Below are 26527 nucleotides of genomic sequence, written 5' to 3'. Positions count from 1 at the left end.
GCTGAACCTTTATTATTATTTCAGTAAACCAAATAAACTAAAAAGCTATGGCTATGTTTTCCTCTTTAAAAAAGCCTTGTCTGAGAAACATGTTAAACAAATTTTACATGCATAGGTGACAGGCAGAATGGAAAACATGTCTAGTTTCTCTTATCTTTGGTTTTATCATTCACAACCTTGAAAGGAACTGTAGAAAACTGGTAGCTAGGCTCCCTCTAGTGAGGGCTGCACAGAAACATTTCACCATACTTAGCTGACTGGTGTTTTTTTTTTTTGGAGATGCCAGCCCATTTATCTGGAGTCAGTCCAGCCACATCACAACTGCAGAAGGTATGCTTACTAAGCACTCCAGACAAATACCCAGAGTATTAACCCTTTACTGACAATCAAGCCATTAGCTTGAGTAGATTATTTCACTGCTCTGCCCCTGCCCAAACACTGCCCAAATTACTGGGTTTCATACACCAAATCTTAAGATATGTAAAGGTTAGATCTTGAGAAGCGATGCATCCAGCCACGTGAGAGGAAAAGAAGGCAGGCACACATCTACTTTTCCAAGTGCATTAAACCAGTTTTGCCTTTAGACACCAATAATGAGGTGATCCTGAGAAGATATGCTATTGTCACAGATTCTGGAGCCCTAGAGGGAACTGTGTCCCAGGGAAGTCCGCAAGGCCTTTGGTTTTGCATGGTGATAGAAAGCAGAAATGAACACTGAAGTCCCACCACAGTTTTTCAGGAGCACAGGAGGCAGCAGCAACTCTGTTAACATTTGATGGCAACACTGAGGAGCTACTTTAAGAATCTAGTGTTGTCTCAAGCTGATCATTTACTGACCTCCTTTCCAGCAGAATGCTGTTGTAATCACAATGCCTTAGCCAGACTACTTCTCCCTTCCTATAAATGATTTATTTTGACATCAGGTCCTTTTCTGCTCAAAAACACTTCCAGATAAAGAGCCGGAGATTTCTACTGACAGCACAGGACTTGCATTTTAGGTCAAAGAAAGCAATTACTTGCAGCACTCCCATCAGGGGCAACACACATGGATGTGATATAGAAGTGTTCAGCATCCATGCAGAGCCCAGTAGTGCAGCCTGTACTTTCTCCATAGCCTCCCATTTAATCCCCCGAAAAAAAACCAGCACTCAAGGAAGCAGTGGACAACCCTGCCATGTACTGCTCAGTGAAGACTGTTTGCTTTACCTACTTCACATAGCACTGGGAATGCAGAGAATTTTGGCAGAGTGGGAATAGGAACAAGTTGTTATTCGGAAACCTGAAAGGCAAATGCACTTATTTCACATGGTCTTAACCAGATGCACATGTGGCTAACGTTAAACAATTGGAGAGCTAAAATAGCTTTATTCTTGATTATTCCGTCATTTCTATGCTAGTTTCATATAAGATATGCCTGAACTCTATCTAGAATACTGTTATGTGTACTGCTACTACGCCAAGAGTACAAGGTGCCTTAAATGTTAACATACGAGGGAAGTTGTGTACTTATGCACTGATGCTACAAAGAATTCCTCTAGTGAATTTTAAGGAAAAAGGATACTTTGAACCATACCAGTGTATTTGACTAAAAATGAATCTCATGAAACCGTAAAGAAAGAAACAGAACTTCCTTAAAATACACTAAATAAATTATCAAAGTTCCATTTTAGAACTCAATCGTTACACCTATAAAGAGGAATCAATAACTTCCTAACTGTAACTTTTTTTGGAAATTTCACTTTAAGGGCTTATTCTAAAGTGCCCACATAAAGCTTTAGTTACAATATTTACCGATTAGAAAAGCAATTGACTTTCAGCTGTGAGGTAATGCAATATTTGCTATATATAAACTAAAATCTCAATGTCAAAGGCTAGAACTTTCATTTCATATAGTTATATTTAAGAAATAGGGCTTAGTGGGCAACTGAAATCTAAAAAAAAAAAAAACCCAAACCCCACAATCAAGCAAAATCCCCTCCATTGTTTACCTCAGTAGTTCAAACACACAGGAGAGCTCACAGAGCTCTCTGAATAAATTCTGTTAAGAAAACAAGAATTACTGAGATGAATTCATTTACGGGACAGCATCTCTCCAGTCTACAGTACACACCGAACTCTAGTCTCTATGTTTCTATTCTGTTCAAAAGAAGGCTCCTGTAAGGACCAGAGGTGACATTTTTTTACTGTGATACATGTTTCCTGTTATATAAGTCTGAAGTGTAATTATCATCAGTATTTCCTAAACATTGACTGTATGAACAGTTAATCAACGATTTGTGGGAGAAGTCAAACAAGCTGTGACAACCACATTAAGAGACCATCTAGATTAGCGTGCTCGCCTCAAAACACCCTCGCAGAAAGCAGTAGGTACTTACAAAAGACTGACGTTCAGAAACATCCGCACACCAAACACTGTATGGTATGTCAGAGCTCTACTTCCAACCAGAGTGTCTTAGCACTTGTTTCCAGTACCCAAATGAAAAGCCAAGAAGGAAGCCAATACTGTAAACCTCCCCACATGGGCTGCTCATGAGAAACAATGCTGTTTTGCATTACTAAAAAATGTCAGCTAACTGTGGCAGCTCTAGACAACATACAACTCAGCCAGCACTTTGTTCAACTTCACATAAAGTAGACCCTCTTTAGACTACAAAGATCATAACAGATTAACCTGTTATTGTCAGCTACCTAGAGTACAAGTGAAATAGTCTTGACCAGGAAATTAACTTAAAATGCTTTTAAAAAAAGCAGCATATATCCCCCACGATAAACCAATGACAAATCAAAACCTCACAGAAGGAATACGTACATCGCAAGGTCATTTCCCATTGTAAGAAACATTAAATGTCAAATCATATTCCTTCATGTCCCTAGAAGATCTATAAATCTGTCAATGCATTTTTAGTGAGCTCCCTATTGCAGTGCATAAATATCACATGCACCCACAATTAAAAATACCCATTTTCTGTCTGAAAGATTACATTCTGTTTCTGCATTATCTACTGTTTTAAATGAAACCTCCCCACTACCTTTTGATGAAAGATAATACCAGAGAAAGATTTCATCAAAGAACTGCAGAGACGTCTGCAATTATTTTATATTAGTGCCATTAGTCATTTAAGTTTTGGGGGTTTTTTGGTTTTTGTTTTTTTGGTTTTTTAAGTAGTCTGATTTTTAGTAGGACTGAATATTGCTTTCTGAAAGCCATTCTGGTTTCAAGTTCTCCAGGTGGGCCCATATCACTCTGAGAATCTTGGGGCTTTACGGTGTTTCACTGTAAAGCATCTGCAATGTCTTTGCATTTGGACAAGCGAGTTGCAAAGTTACGTATGGAGACAGAAATTGTACCCATTAAAGATAGGCTTGCAGTTGCTACCACCGCATCTTTACCTTCATATTACATGCTAATTCCATCAGCTTTTTTGCATTTTCTTCTGAACGGTATCTCTTGGGCAGCTGTACACGGAAGAATTTTAAAGCCCCTTCAAAGTCAGTCAGTAACAAATCATCCTTGGTAGTCTAGAGACAAAAGAAAAACCATTAACCGCAAAGCAGATTTTATACAATTACTGAATTCCCAGAGACAATAAAGCAACAGTTTTGTAAAGCTCCAAGAACATAACTACTTTTTAACCTTCTGCAAACAGTGTTTTGGTTCTATTTCTGCAGCCTTCTATTTCCCCACCAGCCCACCCCCAAAAGCACTGTGCTGTACAGGGCATACCAGACAACAGCACGTGTAATACAGGAAGTTGTTAGATTTGGAAAAAAAGCATAATGTTTTTGTAACACGCATCTTAATTTTTTATATGGTGCACCATGATGCATAAAACACAATGTAACATTGTATACTCACTTTTAATAATCCCAGTGCAACATTAAAGATAACACTTATTCCCTGGAGAGAAAAATAATGACAAAATAAATTAATTTCTCAGTATTCACAAGCCTGGATATTAATCTATTTGGCGGGGTTTTTTGTTTGTCTACTTTCTGTGAAAAGCAGAACCAGGATACAAGTGTAACCAGGTGCTACATTAAATCAAAGGCCCAGAGAATGACTTTGCAAACAATTAGGAAAGTATTTTTACTGGATAGCCATTACAGATAGCAAAACAATCTTTGAACACGGGTTTCACTATCTCCTTAGTAGTCTGAAACTCTGAAATGATGAAGGCACTATTGTGTACTTTATTTTTCAATAACTAGTTGGTCAGCTCAAGATAATTTAATTTTCATATAGCAACTTCTGAAAGCACTGGATTCAAATGCAATATATACATCAATATATTAAGTTCTGGTATTAAAAAACTGGGATAATTCATGTAATGAAAAAGAAAGTGACTCACTTTAGGACAGAGTCCCATGTCATCTATTTTGTCACTACTTGTTAAAGGTGTTTTATTTATATTGTCCCATTAAGTACAAACAGTTCCTATAGTCAGTAGTAAAATACACCTTTCTTAAGGGATACCTTTGATAATCAAGACACGTTGCTCATCTTATTTCAAGACTCTGTCTTTCTTTTTCCCACTAAATTATTATTTCACTAATCCTTTAAAATGATTTAAAAAAAAAATCCGTAAAACTTCACTATAAACACAATTACTATTTATGAATTGAAAACGTGTTTCTAAACAAATAGAACTGATTTTCTCAATTCCATCTGTTGCTTTCTATTGCACTGGCACACAGACAAAGCAAGCAGCAGATAGATACAGAGAAAGGGTAAAAACATTGACCAGGAGATTTAGGAATGCTGAAACCCTTCAGTAAAGGAAATGCAGACAAACTGCCACTTCACAGTAACAACTGCAGATCCAATGAAGAACAGATGCATAATGTTAACCAGTCAGTAAAAAAGAAAATCATTAAATAACTTCGGTACAAAATGTGGTCTGTTCACTTATGTTAATAAGCTCTGACTCAAATTACACTACTTACCAGCATACTACCAAATATACTACTCTAAACATGATTACATATAAAATCCCAATGTAAAGAATTTTACTCCCTAAATATATGCTGTGAAGTACAAACAGATTTCCACATTTCCAGGAGAAAGAGGAGCTCCAAGCTTAAGATTACCAGCATGAAAGTTAGCTGGGCAATTTTATACACAATAGCCTCTATGCAATAATAGTCTAGTAAAAAAACAAGTTATTACTGCGTATAATACTATTTAACAACAGGAGAATCCACATATTTGTAAATTAACTCTCATCCCATGAGCACTGTACAGAATCTCACATAGATTCAAGTGTTATAAGAAATAGGAGATTATTGTCTTTTATATAGATATTGACTCCTAATTCATATCTTTAAAATGCTGAGAACTCTTTTTCATGGCAGAAACGTAACACTTCTACACAAAAATAATTATGACATGTCTAGCTCTGAAAAAACAGATAGTAACAAGGACTTGAATCAAGATAGTGAGAAACTGTCAAACGTTGCTAGCAGTACAAGTCTCCAATTATAACACATACCTCACATAGGAGTAAGTCAATAATATGGAAGACCATGTAGAGAGGGAATTTTGCAGTGAACAGGGTAAGGAACCACTGGGAAGCATACATGTGCGCTTCAAGGCTAATGTCCAGAAAGTGGTTATACAGATCAGGAATGTATTCCTAATAACAAAAAAAGAGCAAAAAACCAAAAAACAAACACAAAACAAAACACACCACACAGAAATACTGAAAGTTAGTTTATACTATTTTGGAACTGTAGCTGAAATCCCAAAGCAACAGAAGTAAGTAGGGTAGAGTGAGAATCAGTGCAGCAAGGCAGGCTTCTGTATCCGCCCATGCCTGAAAAGACAGCTGCCTGACATGCTAAAGGACCTTCGAAGGATGCCAAAGGCTTGCCCCAGTGTGGATCCTCAGAAGGACACTGTATCACATGCACAATGAGCCCAATCTCCAACTCTCACCTTCACAGGAAACCCAGCCAGTGGATGTGCTGACACTGCAAAACCACTCTGTGGTGTGGCTGCAGCGAGCTCACAAGTCACCGCTACGCCAGGCCATACGACAGCCACTCCAACTGGTCAGATATGTCTGCCTTCAAGCCCACTGCACACTGCCAGCGGCATCAGACTGGTCTCAACACTCTCTATTCTTAAAAAGCCTCCAATATGGAGAGTCCTCACTCTTCATCCTTACTAAGAGGTCACAAACATCATTCACACATAAGATAAATAGCTGGTTTTGAGTTGCAGGCTCTGTTCCATTCAGTTCACCAAGTTTGAACACCCACCTGCATGAGGCGCTCCAGCTGATAGAACTTGCAGTGCAAATCTTCAAAGTTTTGTTTGAAAAGTTCCCTGAGTCCATAATCAAACATGATTTTGACCAGAACACTGAAAGCTTGCTCCTCAGGCATCTGTGAGAGGAAAATGTATTTATTATAGAGTATTTAAATCTTTCATATCGGCTCCATTTGCCCTCACTCCCCTTCTCCTCCCTCTTACAGAAAGGCTAAATTGTCGCTACTTTTTAATCTGGCCCTATCCATTGTAACAGTAAACAAGAATATTAACACACAAAATGAGGTCTACTGTTGCAAATGGCATTTCGTTCTTATTCTGTGGAATAAATCACCTCTCAATCACACGACTAAAAATGCATCTTTCTGACATCAAGACCAAAGCAGTTTCTTGGTCCCTTTGTTCCAAATCATGTCAGAATCAGAATCTTACAGAAGCTTACAGCCTAATCCTTTGGCACTTACACAACTAAGACAGAAGCAGTATCACTAGAGGATGTCAAACAGGATCTTTCCCTTATTCTTAATGATATATTTGCCTTTTTAAATGACATTATTACATTTTATGTTTATTCATTAGATGACATGAATAACAGAGACCAGTAACTGCTAACAAAAGTTCCACACATCACAACTCAGCACTGTTTTAGGCAAGTTCAATATCCCTTTCTTGCAAAAACTGAAGAAACACTCATCAAAGCTCATCACTGTTTAGACATTTTTCCCTGGTATGAAAATTGAGTTTTCGTATTTCCACAGAAAAGTCTGACTTCAGGTCAATCACTTGTTCCTGTAAAGGACAGAACATCCATCTCAAGTATTCTATTATTAATCTGCAGATGGAGTTTGTTAAAACTGAAAACTTTGCTGAGACATTCCAAACTGGTAGTGAAGGACTCGCAGAAACTTCATTTCCTTTTCTGCAACATTCCTTTTTAATATTTATTTTCCCTAGCAGCCACACTCCAAAGGCTGACTTCAAAGAGAATCAAATAAAAAGAAACTTATTAAAATTTCTCCTTTTTAAATGCATACATTATTCCCAGAAGCAACAGCTATTGTTCTTTAACTCCAGAACAACACATGGTTCACTCTTGACAGTGAGTCTTTCTAATGCAATGGGTATTAAGAAAAAAAAAAAAGGACATACGACGGATGAAAAAGCTACAAGAAAGCATGTATGTTTCAGTAAAAGTGTTCAGTTCTATTAGGAAGTATCATCCTTCTTGATCTGATTCAGTGTAGTAATAAAGAATTAATTGCTCATCAAGTAAATACTTCAGATTACAGTTCCAAAGAACTAAAAGGCTGTTATCATTAACCATTTGGCTTTTGTTCAAAAGAATGGAGTTTACAACCTCTGCTATATCCTCCACTGACTTTACAACATAATGGAAAATCCTCCACTGAGAACCAGACTTCCTCTTCCACTGAAAACTGCAGAGAAGCCTTCATACTTAGTTCTCTATGACAGCTACAATCACTAAAATCACTAAAATGCAGCTGGAAAGAAATTTCAAAACACTACTGGACTTAGGAACTCTGTCCAGTTTCAACTACCCATGCTTGCAATAGAAACACTGATAAAGAGCAGGCATTACTTTAAAAAAGAACGGTCTATAAATAATTTGTACGGATTTCTAATCCTCTCATATTTCCTAAGCGGGAGTGAATCTAGAACTTTTGCTTCTGATACACAGTGACAATAAATCTCTCTAGCTTCTCAACACACAAGCAATTAAAAGATATGACTCTGATGAGATCACTTCTACCAACAATAATTAAGTTTTAAAAAAGCGTAATCAGTATCTTTTAAAAAAATTGCAATATTGTTGTATCCTTCACTAGCCTCTCAAACCAAGAAGCACAAAGGGCTACGACATAGTAGCCCACATAGGCAGCATATTGTTCAAAGCACTGACACATAATACACTGACATCCCATCAATGTCATAAATACTCTTCTGTGTATGCAAGACACATGGCAATTACCATCCATATTTCTGACTGATTCCAATAGAAACATCTTCTAAAAAGCTTAAACCTGACTTTCAAACCCTTTAACAGAAACATTTACAGTGTTGTCTTATGCACAAATTCCATGCCTACTCGTGATCATGAGTACAAGCCTGTGGAGTTTCGAATGGAAGGGGTCCTGAAACAGAAACACAGTGAAATGAACGCTGACTGTAGGTAGAGTCGTTAGGAATACCACAGTAAGTTTTAAACAATGTACCCTTCTCTGTCTAAAATCACATTGTTACTGACCAACATATAAGTGGATATGTGGCCTGCAACCCTACTAGTTCAGGAGTCACCAACGTTTGTTCCAGGCAAACTGAGCAGTATTTGGTTTAAGCTTAAAAGACCTGGGGAAAAAACCCCACTACTTACATGTAAAAGCAGCACAGCAGCAAGAAACGACTGACCTTGACAGTAACCAATCTCTTCATCATAGACAGAGTAGGCCTAAAAAAAAAAAAAAAAAAGATCAAGACTTTACAGCATATCTGTCTCAAGCTACCACCACAAAGAAACAAAGAAGATAAAACACTGCATTGAATATAGCTCCACAAAATTTTCACGAGGTGCATCCGTTGCCATTGTAATGAAGGAATAATCTGTATGAAAATCCAACTGTGATATATAGTGGCAGTGGCTGCTTACAGCGATGCACCAAGACCACTGCAGCCTACTAAACCACTTATCTGAGTGCTTTTACCTCTAAACAGGTGCTACAGAGACATCAGAAATAGAGCAAAACGCTAGGAATACAAAAGAAAGAGTGCTGGAAGCTTAAAACATTTGAGATAACAATACAACAACAAGCTGTCCTTTTTTGCTAATTTCTCCCTTTTAGTAAGGAACTTCAATGCATGCCTACGGCTTTATAACATTTACGGGAGGCACATCGTTATCTCCAGTTTTAAAGACAACTACATGTGACAACAGCTTACAGCACACCTTACACATAAAGGACACACCCAACATCAGAACATTTCTTTTTCAAGAAGCAACATCAGCACCATTTCCCGCATGCGTCCCTAACTTTGCCAGCACAAATTAGACAATATTGACAACTAGAGAGCATGCTACAGCGGAAGGCGCCCTGCTCTTGATCAGAGTAGAATTAGCCCTCAACTCCATCGTAACATATAATTTGTCCAGCTGGATCCAGGCTGACACGTGTGGAATCATGTGAAGTCTCTGTACCAAACACCTCAGTGTTCAGTAATCCAGAAGGGCTTATTACTTTAGGTCTCCCATCTGAATAGCACTATAACCAGCTAAACATCTACAATGAAGAACCAGACTGAGTCTAGTGCCAGAGTCTCTCTCCATGATACAGTTAACGGTAATACATACACATTCTTCTCGGGTAACAGCTACATCTGTTAATGATGTTAAGCACACGTTACCAAAACCAGTCAAGAAGAATTTAGAGAATACCTTGCATATTTTGTACAGGGAGTCCTGGCCATCTCCCCCAGTATCTTTAAAATAATCATGAGCAGGGAACGTTCGATTGATGTCTCGGGTGATAGCACTGTCTTGTGGAGACTCCTGTTGGGGAGGAGAAAAGTAAATTAAAACACATCAAAAGAATATAAATTGCAATATGCTAGCACTGAGAGTTCGGAGATTGGCACTGTGTTCTGTGCACTGTTCTAAATTCAAGAAAACAGAGTCTACTCAACCAGAACAGACTGCCTGCAGGCTGGCAGCTCCAGATCACAATCTTGATAGATTTGGTTACCTAAGCACATCTGGGAATCGTCAGTGAGTGGCAGAAAAAGCACACACACACGCAAGTGTTCCAGGACATTGCAATGCAGATACCAGCCTTCCCTTGGGAGACTTCTGAATGCAAATACTGCCCAGTTGCATTTCTTTTATCTCACAATGTGGAGAGTAACAGTCAATTGTAAGCAGCTGCTGTCCAGAATTCTGTCCCTTAGGTTCAGCTAGAGAAACCACTCTTCATCTCCTCCAGAGAATTAAACAACAGAAAAGTAGAAAAATTAGTACGAGCCTAGGAAAGACAGTATTGTACAGTAAAACATTCTATAATGCAGGGACAGTTGCCTGTATCAGCTGGGCATTTCAGCATGAGGAAGATGGAACTTTGTTCTCTGCACTGCTCTGATGCAATCAGTTTCAGATGCCTTAGATATTTGGAAAACCGAACAACAACAAATAGCATACAATTAAGAAAACCAGTAAATGTGAACCATGGACTGACAAGACCAAATGGAAGAAATGCTTAAGAAGGTCTGCATCGAGGGTGACTCCTACACAAAAGGCAGTGAAAACTCCTGGCAGAGATGAAAGGGATTTGACAAAGCATAACAATTAAATATGGTAAAAAATAAAACAGAATCTTAGGACCTTTTCCTCCCGACTTTTAACTGAGTGACTTAAACACCAAACAATCCCCATGAAATTAGCTGGCAGTACTTGCCTCAAATAGCCCACCCCATTAGGAATTGTCAGTATTGCAGAGGATGGTTTAGAAGGAATCCTAGTCCTACCTTGGAGAAATATCCAGAAAAAAAGTTTCCAGAATATGGAAGGAAGAGGTTTGTGTCAGGCACATCATGAGAAACCATAAGCATTTGTGAACAATGTCCAGCTTCACCTAATTTGCCCTCTACAACAGATTCACGTTCTGAATGGGAAAATAAGCAGGTCCCATTCCCACACTGAGGTCTTCGCAGGTCTCTCTCAGTACTAGACATGTGACAGAGTAAGAGGTTCTGATCCATCTCATTCAGTTCAGTTTGAAACTATTTCTAGTGTAGTCATTTAAGCCAGAGCTCACAGCACTGCAAGGAAAAGTATCCTCTGGAGACAGAAAAAACTACCCCGCCTCATTAGCAGTAATGTGCTTATTTAGGAAGCCCATGGAAACAGTTCATACTCATCATACGTCCTCCTTTAACGCAGAAAACAACAACAAGAAATATATATTTAAAAAAACCCACACCAAACAGTGACACAAATGAAAAAAATTACTAACCGGGCACACAGAAAATAGCTGTAAGAAGGTTTGACGTAGTTCCCAAAACCTTTACTTTGCAAGGAACATTTATGAAAATTGGAAGATTAAGCAGCTTCTTCCATGTGGATGGAAATGGGTTGCTGAAAGAGGCTGTAAAGTCTCCATCATCACAGGTGGTCAAGACTCAACTCAACAGGGCTGTGAGCAACCTGATCTGGTAGGACCTGCTTTGAGCAGAGGGCTGGACTAGATGACCTCCAGAAGTCCCTTCCAACCTAAGTTATTCCATGTTTAGCATACAACAGAAATCACTCATTCAAGCTGTCTTTAAAACACTTAATTTACCCAGCATGTGACAGGCAATTTCAGTATGTCTTTTGAATCTGAAATTGTGCTCACCATGTTGAATTAAAAAATCTTAACTGACCTCTACAATTTCAGAACTATTTCTAGAATTTTGCCATATTTTGTGATTTCCGATTAATCAGATTTTGTATGGATGTGTTTCACCATAATGTCTTGTACCTTTTGAGGCACTCATGATCCAGCTGTTATCTAGCTGATTACTATAACCATTGTTACCACTCAAATTACCAAAATAAAACAGAAACAAAAGCCCTCTGTCTGTAGGTATTTCTTTTGGCCCATGGTTGGTCTGTCTTTCCACGATTTAAAAGATTACTTTCCTGCGCAGCTAATGAGAGTAAGAGCTCCTTGGTAGTGGGAATCATCTCAAAAAGATGCCACAATAATCATTAAGCAACCATCGCTAGTCAAAGGGTCAAAGGTTCTCTTGTTAGGTGGTTTCCCTGGCAATGACTGAACACACAAATAAAAAAGCCAGTCATCTTCAGGCGTGAGATTACCATGTAACAGTGTCCAGGTTAACACTGCAAACATATAAGATGCTTTGTGGAAGCAAAACAGAAGATATTTTTTACTTTTAAAAAAGTTTTTCTATACCCAAATAACCCATGTTTCTGTTAGTCAAAAGGAAAAAAGGTTAGAAGATAGATAGTAAAAAAGTACATGATGCATACAGTGTGAAGATCATTAAATACAGCTTTTAGTTGATCTTTTTCTTCAAAAATGATTTTGTATACAAGAACAAAACTATCACAGTGTGCTTGACTTTCTCTTCTGTTTTTAATCCAAGGTTAATGCTCCTCTCTGTGGCTTAATACAGGCATTTTATTAGGAAAGTATTACACTGCTATTAGAATCAAGTTAATGGATTGTTTTGGAAAGTGTATCAAAAGTACTGTTCAGCCTTTCAATTTGATAATAATTAACATGCCAAAGAGGTACATCTCATTATAAGGAAGTCAGAAGCCAACAAAATCCAGCACTAAATATATAAATATAAATTCATATATAAATATAATTCATATAAATATAAGCCTTTTAAGTCAACAAAGACAAGTATGATAATGGCTGGCTGTTAGCTTCAGGTGGTTTTGCAAGTAGAGAAAGACAATGCTCAGAAACAATTCAGAAAACTTTAAAGCATGTGAATACAGTCTCAGTGATAACTTTCAGTTTCTTAAAAGTCTGCAAGACTGAATTACAGTAAAGTACTCTGTTTTGCAGGAGCGCAGGTACTGTTCACTGCCAACAGTAATTTCTGGTACCAAACCAGTTGGTTTCCTGAATGTCACCTGTGTTCTGCTGCAATGGCAAAACAATCTTAAATCCACTTGCCTTTTAATCTACTTATTTAATAGCAGAGACCAAAGCATCTGGTTGGAAACCCTTAGGATTGGCTTCTCAAACAAGCCACACATTATGGCTACAGAGAACTAACTTGTGGTCTCTCTCTGGCTTTGTGTGACTTGTTCAGCACTTGACTCCTCTGTTTCAGTACAATTCTTCAAGTAATCTCTAACGCTAGTTCCTGCAGCTGAAACATAGCTTGGGGAGAGATAAATTAACGGAAATGATAAGGTTTAAAAAATGTTTTTCAAACCATGGCTTTGAAATCTCGCCATTAGTACAAACTGCTGCAATCCAAGCATTGTGTAACCTTTTCTTTACTCCTATTTTTATACCTTGCTGTGAGAATTGGCTCAATGGGCAATTTCTCATGCTTTCAGGGGACTGGGAACTGAAGGAAACCCTTCTGAACCCACACCCTTCACAAACTGGGATTGAAAAATAGAAAGCTAAGAATGACAGGAAGAAAAAGAAAGTAATAAAGAAAACAGAATGGAAAACAGCCATGAGAACTGAGGCAAGTGTAGTGAAGATTAAAGTTCTCACAACAGTTCACCGCTCCGAAGGCAAGCCAGAAAATGTAGATGCTCAGACTAAGAACATACCCTTCCTCCCCCTCTTTTATGCACTTGAAGTATTAGGGCAGTTATACTGAAACCTTCCTCTCCAGTTGATTTAAAAAGAAACTACAGGAGTAATTATGGAAACCAGGATGCAGTCCAGCAGATAGAAGCTCATCTATTGTATCAGCCTGTATACAAAAGCATGTTGGTTGCCACTTCCTAAACTGCACACACTTAAAAGACATTTTCCTTCTATTTTTGTGATCTTCCAGGGACCACCCCAGGATCTGCAAACCATATGATGCAGTTACAACCTCGATTAACGTCTTCAGTCTGAGACTGTTACTTTAGAAGCTTTTTCTGTAGCTTAAGCCACAATTAAAAGACATGGAAGAGCTGGAGTTCCTAGTACCTCTTCATGGGGCTGATCTACTTGCCGTTTTCAGCAGCTCAGGTTTATTCCTCCTAATCCCCTACATAAACCCAAGAGGATGAAGAAGCAGCAGCAGAGAATTGCTGAAGGGACAAGATCCGTGATGAAAAAAACCTGAAATAAGAAATCTCCAGAGAAGCAGAGGAAGTTGCCTACTGGAAATGGCTTGCCACCCAAAGATCAACTCCTGTCACACCAGGCTACTGGAGAAATGCGACGTGGGCATAAAATACAAACCCTTTACCTAGATACAGGCTGACTTCAACACAAAAATGCAAAAATGGTGAGGTCCAAACTTTAGATTCTCCCATGCCCCAACACCCAGAATGATTCAAAATATGGAAATTTGCTCATTGGGGCGAGTTATCTGACACATCCACCACACAACCCAAACTCACCCTTGGCACAATGGGACTAATTTCCACATTGCAATTATTTCTTAGGAAGGTTCCCTGAGTTTGCAAGGATTTTGTCAGATGCTCAGAGATTACTGTGAGAAGGGTCTAGAGACTCAATTGATCAGTGGAATTTTACCTGCTTTGCCCAGAGTCGGACCAGGACGCGGCATGTTGCTGCAAGGCATCTCTGTGCAAGGCATAGACAAGCCATTCCAGAGAGCACCAAGCCAGCTGAGAGCTTTCAGCAGTTGCAACAAGCAGAAAAAGCCAAAACTCCCTGCAACTTTCATGGGCAGCAACAAGGGTAATATTACATGACAGGGATAAGTTATTTTCAGCAGATCTGTACATTTTAAGTACATCCAAAAATATTTTAAGTCTTTCGATAGCTATTTTCAATGTTAGTAGGATACCGTGTCACCAGGTCTATTTTGCAGGATGATGGCACTCCCAAGATTACTTTTAATAAGCAGCATTTACACTGACTTTTACATAGAATGCATTTCCTGCATTTGTCTTTGACCAAACCAGTGTGAGAAGGTTTCAGTAAGAAGGATTACACCTGTTACTGAGACCTTAACGAAATATCACAAAACCAACTTTCAAAGCAATGTACTTGTTAACTCTTCAGAAGAAACGCTGCCTGCAGAATGTGTTACCTGGAGTTAGCACTTAACGAGAACATTCGCAAATAAATAGTACTTGTGGAAAAAAAATGAATAATTTAGACAATTTTGGAATGGTTAGGCAGCTGCAATTTGATACAATAGTGCATTGATACAGCATACTTTCAGTCCAAATATGGCAATATAGCGCAATTCTAAAAATAAAAGTGAATCCCTTGTGATATCCAGGCCTTTCGCTGTGTTCGTTTCCTTTTAGGGCTCAAGTTTCCCACAGGAAAATTATAGACAGGAGTTTGCCTACAGTGCCCTACATCATGTATGGATAAAGCACAAACACAAAACACATGCTGGAAGGTCTTCCTCCTCTTGGCAATTACGTACAAGCCAGACTATTTGGAGCAATCAAGATAAGAGGAAAAAACTCCACCTGTTCCCAAACGAACACACCTTTATCAGCGCAGTTACATAAAAGTCATGCAAGACAAAATGTGAAAACATGTGACGTATCATTTATTTCTTAAATGTATTTATGATCCATTCAGACCTTTCAAATAAAGTGTACAAGTGCATTTCAGAATAAAAAACTACACTCTTCACACAGTTCTGTAGAACACTACATTTCATCAAGAAACTCCAAGCAAAAACTTCCTATTAAACCACCCATGCATCCTTTGGCTACAATAATATCACTGATCAACAAGTACTGCTATTCAATTCTGAGTTTCCCTTTAAAGAGAAGGAGCATCCTAAAATATGCTACCCCTTCCACAGACCTCTCTTTAAAGAGAGAATATTAAATAAGTTAGCTAGGCTTTTAGGCAAAACAGTAAGGCTACTTAGTACTGTTGATGCATGATCCATATATTTGGAGAACAGGCAATCCTAGGCTATGTGAAATGCGTCAACAGCCCTTGAAATTTTAGTAGTATCAAGATTACATCAATCCAGAACAAATGGCAGACAAAAATGTAACCAGTGGAACAATCACTGAAAAATGTGCAGTTTGTCTTAGGATGGGAAGTGCTGATAACAGATTCAGAAAAGTGTTTATAAAATTTGCTAAGAATCACATTGACATTCTTAAAATTACATATTGTACAAAGCCCTAAACTGTGTGACTGTACAATTACAGCCATACTAAATTGCTTGTTTTAAAATACATATATACACATACACACGCACATACATGTACAACACATATATGCATGTGTTTTAAAACAAGCACACGGCCGTAATTGTACAGTCACAGAGTATACATATATATGTACGTACATCTACAGCAAAAAGGAAACAAGCCAAGAGATGTATGACACAGCTGGGGTACAGATCATCTCAAAGGGAGTAATACATTTCTCTGAGTTTTAATAGCTCATAGCAAAATTACCTCTTGGAAATAATTATGCCAAGATTTAGAATCAGATATTTACATGCTTCCGGTTTATCTAGTTCCACTTAATATTTTAAAATATGCAAGTATTACTTTAAATCAGTAACATTTGTCATTTTTGGCTCAACTGTAGTTTTTTCTTATTAGTCTTAGTTGAAAAATCAGCTACAGAAATGTCTACTAAAATGATCGGGTAGAAGTACCCCTCTCCCCTGTATTTTAACAGCAATTCTGAATTGGCACAAAATACGTCATTCTGGCGTCACAACAATAACTCTTCCTCAGCTGCCTTGCGCGTCAAAACACTCTTCATCACCATCTCCCCCTTCCCTTGCAGGGTACAGAACAGAGCAAACCCAGGCAGAGATGAGGAACATCGAGGAGCCCCGACTGACACCCCGACACTCCCCGTTGTGCCAGAACTAAACACAGCATTAGAGTCTTAAGGGCTGGATTGGCTCTAATTCACCTGTTTGCTTTTCTAATCTGCTTTGGTGGATTTTTTTCCGTAGTTCTTCATAGCAGGGGTTTCACACTCACACCTCTTTCTCATCTTTTAACACAAAACAGTTTCCAGCAATAAAAGGTGCACAAAGTTCTTACAAAGACATACACACACATTCTTACCTGTGATTTTGTCTATTCTTGGCCTTTCCACTGACACTCAGGAAAAAACTACCAGTTGTAACACTACTTGTGTAAGGAGCTGGACTGTCTCCCAAACAAAATTCCTCGTAACGACCCTCTGACAAATGTCAAATCTCCACAGAACACACTGAAGTAATCTCACCAGTGCTTCTGCTGTACCAGTTACTGTGAAGGCGCAAGGAGACAGGTGGGACAAGGAAAAGCAAGCATCCTTTAAAGTATGATTGCTCCACTGCATTTCATTCAGTAAAGCAACCTAAAAGCACATGCACGCATAGCCTCCCATGCTTGCAGTTTAATTGTAAACAGCATGTGGAAAAAAAAAAAAATTAAAAAAGGTACTAATACAATTTTGAAATCCCTGAAGAAAAGACATACCCACAAGTATTAAGAACAGTAAAAAAGCTCATCATTAGCAATTGCAAACTCGTTTCCATCCTGTTGCATTCATTAGAGGAATATAAAATTGAATCTAGTGTTTACATGCTAGAATTACAATAGAAACTAGATTTCAAAGGTTACATATGGAGAGAAAGTTATCAGCATAGGAACTTGCAAAACACTGTGCTGTACAGCATTTCTAAAGACCTAAGTCTGTGAAGACAATATATACGATTGCAAATCCTTTCAGACAGTTCAAAAGCGTGGCTGGAGGTAATGCCGCTTCCTGTTATCTGAAAGGATTAACTGCACCATTATTTTTAGTAGGTTTTAATGACAACAATTTAACCTCAAGAAATACCTAACCCCCCAAAAACTGAGGCAATCAATAACATACAGGTACCTTACAGCCCTCAGGGTTTTATTTCTTTGTACACTAAACATCAATTCCTTTGACAGCATCTACAGAAAATGTTTTAAAAAAAAGTTTTTATGAAATACTTTTAATACCTAGTAATGCTAATATTTAAAAATACTTCACAGTGTGGTACTAATGTAACCTCATAAAACGAGCAACTCGAGTTAGCTAAAGCTCAAAGCCTTACATTATATTAAAATAGTCCAAAGATTTCACACACACACACAAAATCACTAGCACTATAAATATACCTAAGCCACTTTAGTGCAAAGTCTGTTTTTTGCCTCCCCTGACAAATCCCTCTATATTCCTGCCAGCATATTAAAATGTCATCCTTTACTAATCTAATTATTGATTTTCAAGCATTCATTTACAGTTGAAATCCCAGAAGAACTTTTTTCAATTCACCATAAAAGTAATGACTTGGTTTATTAAGCATCTGATTGCTTGTATCACGTGATCTTTGTAATGTTTAAGAATGACTCGCATATGCACAGCAAGATTTGAGTTCATCTTTACAAGGAGTTACTTGAATTTATTTAACTTTCTAATTAAAAGGTCTCTGGTAATGACCAGAGAGAAGCCCAAGCTTTGAATTACAAAATTGCTATCCTCATTGTACAAATTTATAAAAAGAAAGAAGTCGAACACACAGTTCGGACGCCCTTCCCTCCTCCTAACCACCCCAGGGTACCCCCCACGCTGCATCGCAGGCGCTGGCTCATGCAAAGGAGCTGCCCAGGTGTAGCACTCCTCCGCACAAGCAGTGATCGCCAACTTCAAAATGTGTTTGTCTATCTAAACCCAGATTCTAAATATAACCTAATGCAATGTGCATCCACTCAGCATTTCTAAAAACTCCTTAGCAAATAAAGCTACTGGTTACCAACCCGCGTACAGGTAACGGTCCCACCACGACTTGGTCTCCTGGCCTCTCCCAGGAGCAGAGCGCTGCACCTCCTTTGATCAGCTCAGTGATCCTGACACCCCCCGCGACGTCTTCAGCACAAAATAAAGATGACTTTAACAACTTCTGTTTCTCAATTTAAGTAACCACGAATTCAGTAGCTAGAGAATCAGTTTTGACTGGACAGATTACTAAAGTACACCAGAGGCTGTAAACAAACAACCTGGATCAGGATAGAGGAACATAACTTATGTTAACATTTTCATTAACTGCTAAAGCTCAAGAGATGCAAACATATGGGTGAAATCCGCAAAGGCTTCCATTTGCCACCACCACTAAATGCGTGTAGAGCAGACAGACTGTGGCTTGTTTTAAACTGCAATGGTGACACAAGTCAACATTGAGTGGAGAACCGTCAGTGAAGCTGCCTGCGTAAGCAAACCATTTCACCTGTCCAGAAAACGTCTGCCACAGGAAAAAAAAAAGACCTGAAAACCTGACTAAACAAACTGCATCACATCAGATTATTTCCCTACTGCTAGAACACCTCAGATGGTCGACCGTGACACAGACTGGTATTATCCCATTTTACCTGAACGGAATGGAGGGGCTGGATTGCCACTCCAGGTCTGAAGGCAATCCATTTGCTGCAGGTGCGGGAGCCCCAAAGCTCAGACGAGCTGCCTTCAGAGTGCAGCCAAGCAAAAGCAAGAAGGTTAAACTCCATCTTTTAAAAAAATGTAAAGAATATGACCCAAATTAAACACTCCATTGTTTTGAGAGAACTGCAATTTACATCCCACCATCAGCTCAGGCATGGCTGTCCAGCGGGTTTCCTTTGTTTGTTTCCACTGGCCAGGACTTTCAGTTTCTTTCTCTAAATACAACTGCATCTGGTTTTATGCATACTAAACTTCAATTTTGAAGAGCTATCCTCCTCCAAAAACATTTTACGCACATAACTTTAGTATTAAATTGTCTGCCTTTGCTTATCTGCAGAAAATGTCTTTCGAAGTGGTACCTCTGCAACGCACAGGCAGTAAGGGAAATAACAACTGGGAAGCTTTACGACGTCGGTCTCTACAAGTCAGGAGAACACTTCTCTTCTAGTGCAAAATGGGTTGTTTTCACAATGGGGGATTCTCCCATCACCCTAAAGGAGAGGCCGCTCACTTTTACGGATACAGCCTGTCAAACCTGACGGCCCAGCCGTCTGACCAGCTGCAGCTTATCCCAAGGTCTAACCTGACCTCAGCCAAACGTATTTCAAGCCCACATGATTACAAAGTCTTACAGGTCCCAAAGTGACTAACAGATCTGATACACTGACCTGAGAGCACAGCCACATATGAACAACAGTACTCATAGTATAAAGAATATGAAAGATTAAAAAAAAAAGCCCTATGTTAACCACGCTCTCCAGAGCTCTGAATTTCAGCAATAGGAAAGAGAAGAGCAGAAAACAGACTGAAAGAAACAGGCCGGCTGAGAGAGCAGGGAAGAAGCATGGCTTCACCAGGACAGCCAACAGACTGGGCTCGGGCATTCCTCCGCCACCGTTATGCCCCAGCCTCTCCCCTCCTGGCAGCCCCAACAGAACACCCCAGCATTCACCAAGCGTCCGTAAGGGAAGACAGCTATGCTTCCCCCGTTTAAGTATGAAAACCACGGAGGCCTTTACACCTCTTGGATCTCAGCAGAACACCAGTTACAAACACGTGCTTTGCCAACTTCAGATAGTGTTGGTAGTGAGGTAAAATCCAAGTTTATCTTGAATGACACCACAGAAAGGATGGGTCATCGTATTGTGCAAAGTCATAGAAGGGAAGAAAAAGGTTTCCAAACTAAACAACAAAATAAGGGCCAGGTCAGGAAAATGTTTTCGCAGGTGCTTCAAGTACTCAGAACCCAAAATAAGTTAATACAACAAAAGCCCTCCAAAACCTCCACCTCCTCTTATTAAATTAAAATTACCTACAATAGATGAATCAACTAATTGGAAAAATTTTAACTGGGCCTTTTGTTTGTAATGTATAAAGGTAAACTCCTATGCTCACATATTAGTTCCTAAGAAATATGTTTTTTGAAGCACCGACCTGAATTAGAAATTCTGTCAACTTCAAACCCTGATGTGGAATAAGATCAGATTGAAATGTTTCAGACTTCCTGACTCAGGAAGGTTCAGTACATCTGTTAGCATCACAGCAGTTGGTAATACCGCAATAAATACCGAACAATCTGCTTATGAAATTTGCATACTGAATATTTCCATCTCACATCACATAGAGGCTTTGGAAGTGTCTTTTTCAGAACAAACTGCTGAAATTTAGGACTTCTTACAAGTAAAACCTTTGTGTGAGGGGGAATGGAACAACGCCATAGAGACTGAAATGCGGAAATTCTCATTTGAGTCTGCTGGAAGAAAGACTCCTCGCGCAACCCTGTGCTACTCTTGCGATTCTCTGTGCCTTGGAACTTTGTACCACTTTCTTCTTGTCAAAGGTTTGTGACAAATCTTCAAGACTGCCCCTTGGCACTCGGACACTGAGCCATGTCAGAATTCCAACTAGCAGAAACAAATTTCTCAGTGATAAACTTAAAAACAAGTACAAAACCCCTAACAGCAAATAAAGACTGTAGAAACTAGTAACATTTAATTAAGAAAACCTAACAGTAGATAACAGCAAAACTTCTGTTTCACACAAAAGATATCCATTGAGTTAAAAATACTATCACTTGATTGGAGATTATAAAAAAATAACATTTCACAGATTTTTCTCCCAGTCTATTTGGAAAATGACAATATAATCACAACCTAAACTTCCAGTAAACTTTAAAAAAAAAAAATCAAGAGTTCTAGGTGAAGGAAATTATCACCTTCTGAGAAGTTGTGCATATAGAAATCCTTCCCATGGTACTAAAAAAATACCACTGAATTGCATCCCGCAAATTAAACCTTCTAGCAGCTTAATTTGAAAGTGAGGCAGATAACCCTAATAAAAAAAAATAATAAATTTATAGTCTGAGATGGAACTTCAAAGTTAGTTCATTTAATCATATCACAACACACCATTTATATGAAGATGTAATTTGATTTCTGTATTCTCCTCGGCGTGGCATTTATTTGTGCAATGCTCTCGATACCAATTTCTAAAGCACCAGGCACACTCGGAAACAAATATAGCCAAGAAAGGATTAGTTTCACATGTACAATGATGAAAGTGATCCAACTGGAAAGTTTGCCACCTAACATTCATAGCACAGATTGTGATGAACAGGACTACTGTGCCTCATGTTAACTATATGACAAAGGATGTTAAATGGACTGCTGAGCAAACAAGGTAATTATTTCAAAATGATTTCTTCCACAGTTGGCACAGTGAACAAGATTCACCCTCACGCAATTTCACTGAAAACAACAGACTCAAATGTTATGAATATTTAAAACATCTAATCACATACAAACCTAAATCAACATTAAATTAACTGAAAGCAAAAAAAAAAAGTAATTCAATTTTTTTAAAAAAATCAATAAATTAACACAGACAGAAATAGAAATATTTGACACTAAAACTACGCTACTGAGGCAACATTTAAAAGTTTCTTACAAACACTGGATGAAACCTGAATGCATCAATTGGCTGCAACTCCTCTCCATCCTGATCTCTTGGAGACTTCCAGATTCTGATTTTCACCTCTCGCGGAAATCATCTGAGCTGATGAAGTCTTTGGGATGAGTAAGGCAACTGAAGAAAAGCCTGGCTGTTAGGAATGTTATAGCTGAACCTTAGCTGCAAAGCAACAACAGCTGCAAGCATGCGTCTGCATCTGGAATCACCACTACACTAAGTACAACTCTAGGCTTATAGCTGAAGTAGCAACTGCTTCACCTCCAGTTAAATCTCTATGCCATGATTTAGAGCCCTTACCACTTTTTACAATTTTCCATATTCTCAAAAACTAGCATACAATGCTCCTATTTAAACCCTCTATTCATGCCATTACAAAAAAAAATAAATAAAAAGCAACAATCTTTGCTCTCCAGCTTCTACTTAAACCTGAAGGTTTTTAGGGTTTTAGGCCCTAGCAGATTCTTTTCTTCTATTAAATTTAATCAAATTCTATTTCAATGATAGACTGCATCACTTCAAAGACTTGGAAATGTCAGATAAGGTGAAGAGTCAGGAAAAAAGCTATTAGGAGTTTACCTGAGAGGCTGTTCCAAAAATACCACACACACACGCTTTGATATTAGTGACTAAAGCCCTTAAATTGTTCCCCAAAGCCCACCTTTGCCATAATACCTACAAAACAGTTGAGAATAATTAGCCAGCTAATGTGCTGTGAGCTTATTATACCATTTATAAATGACTCACTACACCCTTACACTCTGCTCCCCCCACGGCTGTCTGTGTCTCCAACCAAAATTCAGACTGCAAGAGCCCCTCAGAACAAATCACCTCGATCGCGTCTGTGCAAGGACCACAGTGTAAGCCCTGGCTCTAGACTCTAGACACTGCCTTATTACAAAAGATAACAAGAAATGTCGTCGTGAAGATGTCAGGGTTTAGACAACCTTTGTTCTTAAAATTTCGGACGAACTAAGGAGGAAGTTTATCTTGAGAGGTTTGGACTATGGATGAAATACGCTGAAAGCAGACCAAGGTACAACTCAAACGTGCTTTACAACAGGGCTCTCAAACCAAAACTAGGCAGCGACAGCAGGGGGTTCTGCCCCATCCTCCCCAGAAAGAGATACACGCACATACCCCTAAGCTGAACTCGAGTCTATCAGCAACGAGTGCTGACAAGCACAAGCCATGCCAGGAGCGCTTCCTCCTGCCGCTCGCTCTCCGCTGTTTGCTCACCGGCAGCCTCACAGGACTGCGCCAGAGTAAACGTGGACGGGCAGCGCGCAGGATGCTCTGTAGCGATCGTTGCACGTGGCAGGACAGAGACACAAACCGTTATTCTCCAGGACAAAGCACGGAAGATGGGAGGCCAGGGCTCACAGCAGACCACAGAGGACCGTATGTGTATGCTGCGGGAGGGACAGGGTGGAGTGCTAGAACAAGGATGATCTTGATCTAGAACAACAGTAGGCCGGAAACCATTTAACAAAAACACCCTTTGGCCAAGAGAAAGACCCCAATTCTAAAAAAATCAAGTTACTTTTCCCCAACGTTTTTTCATTCCCACTAACAGTACACACCAATTGTAACACACGAGCTCACAGAACTCCCCAGGCCCACAGCGGTCCAACGCACCGACTGGAAGCACAACCAAGGAAGCGAACTGCGGACGGCCACGGTGTACAACCTGCTCTCAGACCAGAGGTGTGCTGGAAGGACAGGGCGAGATAAGACAATGCAGACTGTAATCCATTATTACAGGAATACTTGCTTCACTTTCATTTTCTAATATGGCATCAGTAAAAAGACGAGGATATTCTTTAGGAAAAACTCATCAATTTGAGGGCCAGACTGCCTTCTTAACAGCACTATAGTACTCAGAAATATTTCATCTAAGTTAGCTTGAAAAAGCTGCGGTCAATGAGATTTTGTTTCTCAGATACTGACTTTGACCATTTAAGATATGCATTTGCCAACAGGATTTAGCTCCTGCTATATTCGAACTGTCTTTAATCCCACGAAGGCTAAAGAAAAATGTCTCTGATTTAGCTCTGTGCACTTATGAATAACTGAAATACTACGGTTAAATTTACAACATAGTTCCCTTAGCTGTTTAGAAGACAATTGTTTTCTTTCCTTTCCCCTTAAGTTCTAGTATGTAAAATATCAGAAGAATTTAGATTAAAAAAAAAAAAAAAAGGGACATGTTATTTTTAAAGTTGTTCTTGAGAAAATTTCCACATACAAAACCGTGGCATTTCTCCACGGGTTTGGGAATAATTTTCACATGTTGGCATCATCCTTGAGCAGCTGCCACAACTCTGGTATCATAAAGCGACATGTATTTTCTCTTAGCTTATCAAAACACATTTTATTTAACTGCTAAATTTGGTCTGATCCAGGTTTTTCTTCTTGCTTCACAACAAACAGGAAAATGCAGATGCCGTACTCTGATCACACCCATGCATCCTACCAGAGAAACGGGCCACAGAAGCCAGATCAGTCCTCCCCAACGTACGACTGTTCAGCTCACATCACTGCACTCATGGCTCAATAAGACTCTAAGTTCACACTAAAATGTTCACATTGTTCACTACTGTTCTAGAAGTCCTGTCTAAGTGGCACTGAAAAACAAATTGTTTGGCCCCTTCTGTGATGCTGCTGGAACATTGTGTCAATATACTTTGGCATATATTAAAAAATCCCTGTAATATACCATATACTGTGACATTTTCACTTCAGATCTGTCATTTACATGTGAAGCACGAATCTCGAAAGAACCTAGTAAAGCTGTAAGAAAGACTACATTTTGCCAAAGCTCCCAGACACCCACTCCATTCAGTCACACCAGCTGGAGAGGTAAGTGTCAAGATACAGCTTTATTCTTAAAAGTGAATATGGAGGTGAAACTCCACAGCCTCCTCCACCGCAATAATTTTTTTAAGTGAAACCACAATGACATGTGCTCCTGATTCTTCAATGTCAGCAGCATTTCTCAGAAACCTTTTTGCAAATCTGGACATCTTAAAATTGTATTTAACTTATTTTGCAATTTACGGAATTGTCCCTGCACTTCCCAGTCCAGCTGACAGGTGTCTTAGACATGACATCCGTTGGAAGATCTTTTGCTCCTAGAGGTAGAGGAGTCCTTAGTTACCCTCTGTCTAGCGCAAGAGGCACAAATAGCCCCCGAGAGACGCTTAAGCCCCTTCTGAAAGACACTGTTGGAGAGACTGTAAATGACACAGTTGCAGAAGCTGTTGCTAATGGCAAGCCAAGTGGTCAAGAAGGATGCAATGCGGTTACTATAGACATTGGAGCTCTCCAGCAGAAAATAGATTATGTAGGGCAACCAGAGGATGTAGAAGACACTGGTGATGCGGAAAAGAACCATGGCATAGCGCTTGTCCGGGCAGGGCTGTGCCTCCCCAGCCTCCCCATCCTGAGAGCTGAAGCGCACTCGCCTCTCGTTGATCTCCTTGGTGTGCTGCTGGCAGATGCGGAAGATGTTGAAGTAAGTGAAGCAGACGATGAAAGCAGCCGGGGCATAGAGCATCACCACAATGAAGAGGGTAAAATAGGGATCAGTGTTCCAGGAGTTGGCACACCACTGAAAGACATCCCCGTGATATCCAGGCTTTCCCCAGTGAAAGGAGGGTAAGAAGACTAGGCAGGAGTAGAGCCAAATGACCAGTATGCAGATTCGAAGTCTCCACGGGGTAACCAGCGTGTTGTAGGTCAGCGGTTTCGTGATGGCAATGTATCTGTCAATACTAATGCATGCCAAAGAGGCCATGGAGACGCTCTTTAGTACTGATACCACATAACCAAAGATTTGGCAAACCAAGGACTCACTTAAAACAATAGGGTAGTGCAGCAGAGACAAAGAAGGCACCAGACAGCTCACGCCCACCAGGAGGTCAGCATACGCCATAGTCTGGATGAAGTAGCTGGTGGTGTGGTTGTTCAGCAGAGGTGCACAGTGAAAGACAAATATCACAATAATGTTGCCCGAAATAATCAGCACCATGAGGAACACAATAATAACCACTTCCAGGAGGCAAAAATTGATGGTCTCCAAATAGCTAATAGCCAGGAGACAGAACGGCCGGCCACTCTGGTTGCCAACCAAAGAGGAGTTCATCTTGAG

The 26527-nt window shown here is 39.4% G+C and overlaps 2 protein-coding genes across 2 annotated transcripts in view; both read right to left on the bottom strand.

The window, feature by feature from the left end:
• Positions 1–19472, bottom strand: part of RABGAP1 (RAB GTPase activating protein 1) — a 29286-nt gene extending 9814 nt beyond the window's left edge. Inside the window, exons 1-9 of the mRNA XM_009705711.1 lie at positions 19338–19472; positions 17019–17134; positions 10802–11000; positions 9720–9833; positions 8664–8738; positions 6262–6387; positions 5490–5633; positions 3857–3898; positions 3391–3519 (exon numbers count right to left, since the gene is read on the bottom strand). Coding sequence (XP_009704013.1) covers positions 3391–3519; positions 3857–3898; positions 5490–5633; positions 6262–6387; positions 8664–8738; positions 9720–9833; positions 10802–11000; positions 17019–17134; positions 19338–19472 — 1080 coding nt within the window. The remainder of the gene's footprint in view (positions 1–3390; positions 3520–3856; positions 3899–5489; positions 5634–6261; positions 6388–8663; positions 8739–9719; positions 9834–10801; positions 11001–17018; positions 17135–19337) is intronic.
• A 5590-nt stretch (positions 19473–25062) lies between these two features.
• On the bottom strand, positions 25063–26521 carry GPR21 (G protein-coupled receptor 21). The gene has a single exon (XM_009705709.1). It carries the CDS (start codon positions 26519–26521, stop codon positions 25475–25477), a length of 1047 nt encoding a protein of 348 aa, XP_009704011.1. The 3' UTR covers positions 25063–25474.
• Between the last annotated feature and the right edge of the window lie 6 nt (positions 26522–26527).

This window comes from Cariama cristata, unplaced genomic scaffold (genome assembly GCF_000690535.1).
Source record: "Cariama cristata isolate BGI_N322 unplaced genomic scaffold, ASM69053v1 scaffold14708, whole genome shotgun sequence".
NCBI classification, from domain to species: Eukaryota; Metazoa; Chordata; class Aves; order Cariamiformes; family Cariamidae; genus Cariama; species Cariama cristata.
The sequence above is the reverse complement of the archived record's forward strand: the minus strand, read 5'-3'. Positions and strand labels throughout refer to the sequence as shown.